The 10,794-nt window shown below is 49.6% G+C and overlaps 1 protein-coding gene across 2 annotated transcripts in view; it reads left to right on the top strand.

Moving 5' to 3' along the window:
• The first annotated feature begins 344 nt into the window (after positions 1-344).
• Positions 345-10,794, top strand: part of CD44 (CD44 molecule (Indian blood group)) — an 80,331-nt gene continuing 69,881 nt past the window's right edge. Inside the window, exon 1 of one of the 2 annotated variants that reach the window (XM_004682912.2) lies at positions 345-561. In XM_004682912.2, the coding sequence (XP_004682969.1) occupies positions 492-561 (70 nt within the window). In that variant the 5' untranslated portion in view covers positions 345-491. The remainder of the gene's footprint in view (positions 562-10,794) is intronic. The other variant, XM_004682923.2, reaches the window with a different exon arrangement.

The raw sequence follows: 10,794 nt of genomic DNA, 5'->3' as shown, positions 1-10,794 counted from the left end.
CCTGAGACTGATCCAGACACTTAAGGGAAAGAGACCAGAGCCAAGCACACAGAAGAGGCTTCAGGACTGGGTCATTCTCCCCGGAGCTCGCCCTCCCAGACGGCGAGGCGCTCAGGCCCCCTATCCCCCCTCATCCCCGGGGCAACCCTCATTTACAACCATCTCCTCGCACGGGGCAGGGACGGAGGGGCCCGCGCTGAGGCGGGCTGGTACAGCTTTAAACCTCAGCAGGCTGCTTAGTCACAGCCCCTTCTCTAGGGTGTGTCTCTTACTGGCTCCCTCCCTGATCCCTCCCGCTTAGGTCACTCAGCCCTCGAATAAAAACTGCCGCCAACTTCCGAGGCGGCCTCATTGCCCAGCCGGACCCCAGCCCCTGACAGGTTCGGCCCGCCCTCCTCGCCCCGTCCTCCACCAGCCCCCCACCCAGCGCACCCCGACTCTCCTGCTGCACTCGCTGGCTCCCTCGGTTCGGTTCCCGCTGACAAGACAGCATGGACAAATTTTGGTGGCACGCAGCCTGGGGACTCTGCCTCGTGCAGCTGAGCCTGGCACAGCAGATCGGTGAGTGCCCGCGGGGCAGCAGGAGGGGCAGAGGCCTGACGGACCCCACGCCGCGCGGCTGCCTCGGCCCGGGAGACCTACACGCGTGGGCGGCAGGCGCTGCGGGTCTGGTTACGGGGAACCAGGCTACGGTCTGCGCTGAGCTGCAGAAGAGTTTGACTGGGAAGCCCTGTGTTGTTGAAAAGAAAAGAGAGAGGCGACAAAACAAAGTTTTTTGGACAGGCTGCGTGCAGGCAGTTTGGGGCGAGGTCCTGGAGAGAAGCACCGGCAGAAGTAACTGTACTCTGCAACCCTGGACGCCGGCCCCAGTCGCCGCTAACAGGCTCCTGCGCCCGAGGGCGCGGGAAGCCGGGCTGGGCTGTGGCTCCGCAAGGCAGAGGAGGGTAGGCTGGGCAGGGGCAGGTGTCCACAGAGGCGGACACAGTCGCCTGTGTGAGAGCTGGTGTCAGTGCGCTTCCCCCAAAGAAGTCTTGGGTCCTCTGCCGCTCCTGATTCCCAAGTTCTCGTAGTTGGCTCCAGTCACTATCTTAGTGCCTGTGGGAACTTGAACCAGCTTCGTGGCCAGGTTCTGAGTCTCCACGAGGTGCCAGCCTTAGGCAGGGACTGTGATAGTCCTGTAATGACTGGGCCAGCTGCTCCATCCTTGCAACAGCCTGCTGCTGCCAATCAGTTAGGGGAAATCCAGATAGTGATGCCGTGTATTCCCTGCCTGGCAGCCTCAGGGCAGGAGGGGAGCGGGACAGCAGGGTGGCATCAGGGACCCTGGAGCTGGGGCTGCCAGTTTCCCTTCCAAACAGGGTCTGTGCTTGGTGATTGTGGAGGTGGGTGGTTGCCTGTGGGGTATTCTGGCAAGGCTGAATGCCAAGCGTTCCTTCCTTTTCTTTGTCTATATATGTACAGATAATTACATGGCCGATTAGCTTATCACTCACAAAATAAATTTTACTTTTAAGGAGTGCCAGCTGGGTCATTAAGACAGCTCACCCTCTGGTTAATTCTACTCAGTAAGTATTTACTAAACCCAGTTCTGGGAAACCAAGAAAGTAAATGACACAGACCCACTGGGCATTTGAGATGGAGGAAAGGTGGGAGTTAGGGTTTAGATTCTGCAACAATGAACAGTAACAATAGTTGGGATAATAGCACTAACCACCCCATACCGCACACTTTCCCTGGGCCCAGCACTGTCCTAGGGGAAGCACAGTTCTTCACGTGGGTTCTTTTATGTGACTCTCACATGGCCTATGAGACCCATGCTTTCCTTTCTGTGTTAAAGGAAGGAAACTGAGGCTCAGAGATGTTAAGTGACTTGTAGGTGTTTGCACAGCAAGAAAGGTTGGTGCTGGATGTGAACCCAGGCCCATTAATCTTAGTGAGAAAGAGGGGTGGTGATGGCCTAGAGGACCGAGAGGCAGCTTCCGCAGAGAGCTGGATGGAGCTCCAGCCAGCTGGAAAGACCCATGGGCGGTATGGGAGAGAGAGGGAAACTTGAATTCAGGGAGGAGCCTGGGCCTGGCCTCTGAGCCCAGGAACCCGGGAGGCTTACCCATGGCATCTAGGGGAGTTCATTTGTAAGTTAACTTCCTGTCATGTAGTCTGCTTTGTTCTGAGGATTCTGACTCCAGCCTCCTTCCAACCCTTCTTCCCAATTCTTATAAAGGTCTCCCCACCCACAAATACTTGGCATGTCCTGACCGTTGAGATTTTTCAGTGACCAGCAGTCTCACTCCTGCTCTCCTAGCTCATAGTCCCATTGGGCAGTGTCACTGGAGAAAGCACAAAAAAATGCCGGTAGCAATAACTGCCTGGGCCCTGGCTTTCATGTGCTTGTAAAGTTGTTTGGAAGGAACTGAGACTTGGAAAGGAGGCCTGACTTTACAGAGGGTTTGGGCTGGGCAGGCAGAGAAGGGGGGGTGGGGGGAGGGAAGAGAGGATCTGGTGTTGGCCCATTCTAGAGAGTGGATTTCAGAAGACAATGAGGAAATTTGGAAAGAGACGTGGCTTGGGGACTAAAGGATCCAATTTTCTTATAAGAAAGCAAAAGAGAGAGAAAGGAACTCTGAATTGGGTTGGGGAGGAAGACAGTGGCCCAGAGCAGGGAGTCAGGGGGATGAGCTCTCTGGGCACATGTTTCTTCTTTTCTCTTTTTCTTTCCACTGTGGGCCAGAAATCATGGCTAAGGGACTTTTTACTCTGGTGTTGAGAAAGAGGTGTCTGAGCTTCTAGGGCTGGGAGGTCGTACATCTCTTGGCACCCTTCTGCCCCCTCTGAGCATTAGACTCCCCCTTCCACTGGGAGTTAGAGCTTCAGCTCTTTCCTGGGTGAAGAAGCAAGGAAGCAAAGCTCTGTTGTTTGCTGAGGGTTAGCATCAATTAATCCAGTTAGTCCCCAGATACACATTGGGCATCTACTTTCTATGAGGCACAGTGCCAAGTAGGTGTGCTTCAGCTTGGCAGTCAGAATAAAACTTCCATAGTCTTCCAAAATGCTCACGTAGGAGAGGGTGCTGGCCAGCGTGAAATTCTTAATTTATGACAGATCTCCTTCCATTCAGTCAGTAAGTATTTTTTGACTCATTGTCATAGAATCAGAGATGGGGACATTGGAAAAAAAAAAAAAAAAAACCCTTCTTTTTCCCAAAGAGGAAATGAACCCTGAATGAGAGGGAGGAGTGACTTCCCCTTCTAGAGCCTCTCTGCAATGCATCCCACAGGCAAGGACCACAGGAAGGGAAGCCCTTCCCCTCCCTGTGGACAGGGAGGGTGTGGCCTATCAGCTTAACAATACTTTTTTCATGCCTACACACTATCTTTAAGAAATTTTGTATTTTACTCCACAACAGACCCTATTTGAGTTAAACCTGAGAATCATAAGGAACCTTTCTTAAGATAATACAAAGATGTTGCTTAAGAGAAAGTGTAATGCCACGGGGCTTCCAGGCCCCTCTTCAGCAGTGCTTGATCCCTCCGATTTGGAGCACCCTGGTTTTCAAAGCCTGACCTCAGCTATGGCATCTTCTGCCTGTGTGCTCCTAAATCCCCAGGAATGCCGTTTACTGAGCTCAGACTCTGAGAGGCTTTCAGCAAGGTGCTTAGCACTGGCTGTCTTAGGTAGACCTCACTGCAGCCTACACATTCAGTACACTTGTAACTCCCTGCCCCACAACAAAGACATTGAGACTCAGGACTACAGTATGACTTGCCTAAGGTCACGCATACTAAGTAGTGAAGTCGGGGAACTCTGTTGTCTAACATCCGCCCTGTGTAGACCCCAGCCCGTACTCCTGTGACACTCTGCCGACAGAGGACTTTGGAGATGGTGTGAAGCCTGCTGTAAGTGGCTCCCCCACCTAGCCCCACTGCCTGGACTCCTGGCTGCCCTGTCCTGCCCTGGCCTGTCTCTCCCCAGGTTTGGCCACAGCTATCAAGACATGCCAACCTAGTTATTTGTTACTAAAATAAGTCCGTTCCCTTATCAGAGTCCAACTGCCCTTCTAGACATGCTCTCATTTGCAGGCTTGGAAAAAAGGGAGAGGCTTTTCTTGTCTAAGAGACAAGTTAGGGCAATGCCCTTGCCTGGAAATTAAGAGGCCCGCGGGGTACTCTCATGCTGACCTGCAAACAGTTTAGGTGCGCTGACCTAGAAAGCCCCCCTCATCCGTGCGCCTTGGAAACCCTCAGAGATCATCAGTTGTCTGCCCAGGGAGGGAACTGTCATGAGGGTCTTTGACTTGGTGTACCAAGTCAAGGGTCTTGACCCAAATGCCACTGTGGGGCTCTAGGTGACACGTCACCACCTAAGTGAGACTTCAGCTCAGCCTGCAAATCAGATAGGTGAAGACTGGGGTCCCTTGGCCCAGTGGTGGTGATGGGAGGTGAGCTCGGTTGCCCTCTAGTCTGTCCTGACAGGGGCTGGGGCCAGGGTTGAGGTACTGTTTGCTGTGTGTTACCACAGCACCTCTGCTTTAGCAGACCTCACCCAGAGTCTGAATGGGAAGTGACTCTTGTGAAAGAAGGAGCTGAAGCAGGTGGCAGATGCTTCCAGGCAGAGCCTAGTTCTCAAAGGGGATCTTTTTTGCCTCAGAGAGAAATTCTGAGGGGTTGCACAGTGAGGTGATGAGTCAACTTCCTTTGTGTCCTGGCTTAAAAAGGAAGCACACAAGCGTTCTCTAGAATTACCAGGGCAGGCTAGTGCCTTCTAATTCAAATCTAATTCAAACCCTGCTTTTCACTTATTTAGCAAGTAGAAATTTTTCTTAAAAAGTTGTATTGCCCCAAGATGGAAAAAGATACAAAATGAAAAATCATGTTTAAAAAAAAAAAAAAAAGTTGTATTGCCCCAAAGCCAGTCAATGAGTGTTTTGGAAGCCAGCCTCAGTTGTCAGGAGGAGGGGTGCTTTCTCATTTGTGTGATGGAATCTGACTTGGTATGCCTGTAGCAATTATGTAGTCCACACTTTCTAGGAGAAGCAGGATGTAAAATAAACAGATATTCTACCAATTACTGAAATTATTGAATATTATATATGATAACTAAATATAGATTTTTCAACAATAAATGCATGGCTTCCTGTGATGAGAAGTCAAAAACTCTGCCAGACCTTTTGTCTTAAGAAGGCTATAACTCTTCAATCAGTCTCGTGTCGGATTAAGCTTCTGTTTGACTCAGAAGATGTGTATTTGGAAGAGAAATAGTTTTCCTCTTGTTTACTCCATGTGAAATGCCAGGAAAAGTTACTTCAGGATCCATGTATCTGGAAACATGAAGCCAGATCCAATGTGGGTATGCCATTAGCATTTCACAGGATGTCTTCTGTGTTGGGTACCCCAGGGGAATTAAACGTATGAACTGCAGGCTTTGCATCCAAGAACCTCATGATGCTTTGTGCCTCCTACCCTGCAAGCAGGTGGCAGCTGCCCTGCTTAGACTGAGGCTGGTGGCATCACTAGCCGAAGCACACAGAATGCTGGAGGAATCCAGAAAGGGGAGAATTGGCAATGCAGGCAAGATAGGGTTTCAGTAGCTGACGAGTTTTGAATGAGATCGGGGTGTGGATATCTGTTGCCTGCTATTCATTACCTGCTCCTGAATTAGCTCATTAACCATCTATAGAGTTGACAAGCATCTGTCCTGCCTGTACAGGTCTCTGAAATGGGGATGGCCACCCTGTCCTGGAGGGCTCATGGTCTCCAGAGTTTCCTGGGAGATGGCTGAGGGTGTAGCTCTGACTTCCTCCTACTGGAATCTGGTAGCATGACCTCCAGGCAGCGTGAGACAGAATGGAGGTGAGGCTTGAAGTGGTCCCCAGCTGGGCATCCCTGGCGTAAGGGGAGGGTGGCCATCCCAGCAGCCTCATATTTGACAAGGCGCTATCTGCTCCCCATAGCTCCCGGTGAGCGCCCCAAATTTCACAGAAAAATCGTGCAGGGAGGCCCTTTGATCTTCTAGGGCCCAGGGTGCTAGTATATTTCCTATTCTTAAAGGGGGAAAACCCCGAACCTAATATAAATCTGCCCATATTACTCTGTGGCGGTGCCCGAGGAGTCTCTGACATTAGGGATGGTATTGTACTCGTTTATGTGGTCCCAAATCCCAGTGCTGGCCCTTAGGTGTTACCAGTAACTGCAAAACAGAAATGAATGTCTAGGTTATATAGAGATCACTCTGTTTGTGTGCATGCAAGCCAGATATGTGGGGGCCTAGGAGGCCCCACTGTTTGTGTCACTGACTAGGTCAGCGGTGATGCAGTCTCACTGAGGACAGGGCTTGGCTGGCCAACAGGACACCACAGCATGCTTGTTTGCACTGCCCCAATAGTGAGGTCACCCATCTGTGGCTGGAGTGACCACTTTCCCTGGCTTGGGAACCTCTGTCTCAGGACAGTCTTAGTAGATTCTTGGCCCAAGAAGGGAGTGGATTCAATGAGGATGACCCTCCAAATTTAAGCCTCAACATAACATACTCCCTGTAGCAGCCTGCTTGAAGCTCTGGCTATTTTGGAGATGCTGATCGGAGGTTGATCTCCTGGGGTGAGACATCTGTATTCCTTCAATCCCCCTCCTACTTCTGGAAGGTGGTTGCCACTGAGAGACAAGCAGAAGCATTTCTCGAAGGATTCTCACCAGCACTGTGGGTGACCAGGAGCTGTTAACGCCCCCAGGCAGGCTGAGCCTCCCCTCCACTGGGCTTGCCACGTCTGAACCTGCCCGAGATACAGCAGGGCTTGCTGACCCCTGGGTCGTCTGCCCGGTGACACAGGGAGTCAAGCACAGAATGAGGGATGGGTGTTGCGGGGGAGGAGAAGCTCACAAAGCCTGATCTCCCTGAGTCTGAGGTGTGCTGGCTGCCTGGGTGTGGCTTCCCGAGGCAAGTGTCCCTCCTAAATGCAAGTGTGGGCAGACAGGTTCAGAAGGGTGGGGAGGGCTGAGTCACCAAAGAGGTGATTTGCAAAACTCAGGCCCCAAAATTCTTCCTTGAGTCTTCAGCTTTTGAGAATAAAGGTTAATTGCAAAACTGCAGCGGAGAGAGTGACTATCTTACAGACCGGTAATTTCGAGCATTTGCTACGGTTTCCATGCAAGTCTCCTTGAATGATGATCTGAAAGTTCATCTTTCTGTCCTACAACCTCTCTGTGTCTTTTGTTTCTTCGCAACTAGTTGTCTGTTTTTGAGAGGTCATTGGCACCGTTTATAATACTAGCTGTTTTTATAGAGTGTCCTTGTTTTCTCTCTATGAACTTGCTTAATCCAACCCCAGCCTTTCAAAGGAGTGCTGTTGTTATTCCTCTTTTATGAGAAAATTGAGGCATGAGAAGTTCAGTAACTCAATCAAGGTATTGGCCAGGTGAATGACGGAGGCACCCATCAGCTCAAGGTGCTCTGGCAATAGGGCTCTGTCCTTACTCACCAAGTTATTGTTCTTTCTTGGTATGTCAAGACAACAGGGCATCCCGGACACCCAGTGATGATGCCTGGTGATACTCTAATTGTTCTCATAGATTTTTTTTTAGGGATCAATTTAACATGGTCATTAACGTGCACAGAGCTGGTTTTGCCTTCCCATTTTATACACAATGTCAGAGGAGGGGTCTGGAATGACAAATATGAAGGAGAACGAAATGGTGATGGAAACTTTCCCCACTCAAACTCTGAGTGACTCATTCATTCCAATCCTGTATAGAAGTTGCTCTCCTCTCTGTGATAGGAAATTAGGGAAAGGGCAGGACTGAAAATGATGGTGAATTAAGTGGTCTGTTCATTATCCCGTCATTACTTGCCACCTAGAGGAAAGGTGAAGTCTGCTGATTGGAATTTTTCTGTTATCAAGGGCTAGCACTTTGACTTGGGATTGGACCAAGCTGGGCAAGGAAGGGGGGAGAACAGCAAAATTTTGTCCCTAGCTTAAGGTTTTTGGTGCCAACACCTTCTCTTTTAACAGATAAAATTGATAAGGGGCCCTCCCTGATGGCACAGTGGGTTAAAGCACTGCACTAAGAAGCTGAAACCACTTCCGCATGAGTTCGATTCCCACCTGCCCTGGAGGTGACCACATGGCATGGCAGACCTCTCCTGCCCGCCCGCTGCTCCCCTCAGCAGTGTACTTCGTCGATCTGCCTGTTCTGCTCCCCACTCTGTCTCTGGTGAAGTCTTTCGCCACCCCTGAGTCTCTCCTGTACCCCAGTTCTGTATGCACAAATAAATAAATCTTAAAAAAAAAAAACTGATAAGGAAGACAGGGAACCTCAGAGGGAGGAGGCTGTCAGGAATCAGGCTATGTTCACCCACAGTACAAGGAAAGACATGGTCCTTCCCAGTGTCTTGTCTGTCCCCCCCTATGGGCTGCCTTGACTGGCTGCCCGCCCCCCCCCCCCCTTATTGTTTCCTAGTTATCTGATCCCTGATAGTTCTTCCCAGCCCTAGCCCCAATCAGATGCCTCATTCTGTTTGGTCCAGCAGGTGACCATTGATTGCATGATGGGGAGGTGGGGAGCATTTCCTCTGGGTGTCCTTTGCTGAGAAACAAGTCATTCGGGAAGAGAGGAAACGGAATCCCCGGCAGGTTGTACTCAGCCTTAAGAAGGGACTTGGGCCATTGGTGGGGCATAGACTCATCACAGATTCCCTATCTGTTTCCAATTTAAGTGCACCTCTTTGCACTTGAGCATATCTACAGTGCTTTCTAGAAGAATACATTCAGGCTACTACTACTTCCTTTCTCAAAGAGAACCTACCAAAGTACAAAAGCGATAACCATAAGAACGGCCCACCAGTATGCAGGCCTGGAAATGTGTTTTTATCCGGACCTCTGGTTTCAGGCTTTGCTCGCTCTTAAGTATTCGATGAGTATTATGATATGCCCGCAACAAATGTTGCGATTGCTGCCTATGTCCAATTTGAATGAGTCCAGCAGAGCTCAGCACCCTCTTACAGCCTGAAAGGACAGGGTGTCACCGGGCCAGGCCACGGCCACCAGGGGCTTGCAGAGAGTGACGTTTCCCTGACAGAGGCGGGCAAGGGTTGGTGTGCCTCAAGAGTGCTGGTCATGGGGGTGCATACAAGAGTTTGCAGAGGACAGTGACACCTCCCAAGGACTCTCCCCAGAGTGTGTCTTTGCAGTGGCTGCGGTGTGGGAACAAGCTGCCTTCCTTCCCAGTGTCTGTCCGTCTATCCCTGTGGACCTTTACTTTCCCTTATTGTTTACTAGTTGTCTGATCTTTGGTAGTTCATAAAAACCCACAAGCATGTCTCCACCTAAGAATACGAAGTTCAAGGATACTGCTGAGCTTTTTATGGCCCTCTGTCTCTTTCAGTGGTGAGCATATAAGTTCCTTAGGGGAAAACCCATTCTCTCAGTGTATTTTATATAGCCTTCTCCTCAGCTGTCAGCATGGGTCCCCAACAATAGCAGATGCCCAGTAAATATCTGAATGAATGAGTGACATTTCTAGACTTGCGTGCAAAGTCATCTCTGCTGTTTACCTTTTGGGATTGTTATGGTTTTAACTAACTCTTGGCCCTCCTTTTGTTAACATTTTTTTTCCTAATGCCTCTTGCAGTGATCCTCTGACATCCTTGAAATTGCTTCCCCCCCCACCGCCCCGCTTACCCTCTCCCCTCCCCGCCCCCATGTTTGCTGCATTTTGATTGTATCTTTCTTGAGGTTTGACATGTGAGACAAGGCAGGGGAAGTTTAGACCCCTTAAGTTTTGTCTACTAGAACAGGGATCTTGATTTCCTATAGGTCTGATTGCCTCTATGCCCCAGCGTTTACTTCCAAATCTGGTCTCAAGAATAAAGAATCCCAAGCCTCAACATCATGCTCTCAATCATGGTCAAAGAAAACATTGTTGACTTTTGTCTCATTATGTCAAAAGTGGGTGGGGAGGGAGGGTTTATTTCTTTGAAACGGTATAAAAATCTTCACCTCTGCTGAGCCAGCTGTCAGTGTGGTATAATGAGAATGAGGTTTGGCTCTGGAGGTGGGTCATAGAAAGAGAAACTTTTGACACAAGAGAAGCTTCCGATGGATACCTCCCTGTGCTGCATGGCCATGGGGTGTTACTCAGAAAAAATCTACGACACTGTTTAGCACGTAGTGTCTAAAGCAAAGTGTTTAGATAGAGATGGCGTTTTCAGAACTGACGACTGTATATGATTTTCTCTCGATTTATATGATGCTAAGCCAAGTCGTCTCACTCAGATGGGTTAGAGTCTTGTAGATCAGTAAAGTCTTTTCTAGGCCTCTTGTTCTGTAACTCATTATTCTGCAGGCCCATTAACACTTAAGTCTCATAAAACTTATTGAAAGAATAAGAAGCTACAATGTGGTGCCCCTTTCTTTTCCCCCTATAAAATGCCAGAGGCCAACTATTTATCTGTGCCAGAAATGAGTGCCTGACATAGTTATCCTTTTAACTTCGTTGGGCAATAATGACTTCTAGGGACAAGGTGCTTTGCAAACTGAACTCCAGAGAATCTTCTCACTCCCGTGTGGGTGGGCAGATGAAGCTCAGGCCAGAGAAGTTAGCAACATGTCCCAGTCATGCAGCTAAAACTTCCAGAAGCCAGTGCTGGGATTACCTGTGTGACTTAAATGCAGTGTTTTAGATAGACAAACAGACACAAAAACCAAGTTCCTCTGAGCAAGGTGAGCCATTGAGATAGCGTGTTACTGCTTCTACTAAAAACCTTAAAACCTTCCAGTCTCTTAGCAAGACTTCTTTTTTTGCCCCC

The sequence above is a fragment of the Condylura cristata genome, unplaced genomic scaffold (assembly GCF_000260355.1).
Source record: "Condylura cristata isolate star-nosed mole 26May11 unplaced genomic scaffold, ConCri1.0 scaffold00015, whole genome shotgun sequence".
In the NCBI taxonomy this organism is placed as follows: domain Eukaryota; kingdom Metazoa; phylum Chordata; class Mammalia; order Eulipotyphla; family Talpidae; genus Condylura; species Condylura cristata.
This window is presented reverse-complemented; position numbering and strand designations above follow the sequence as displayed.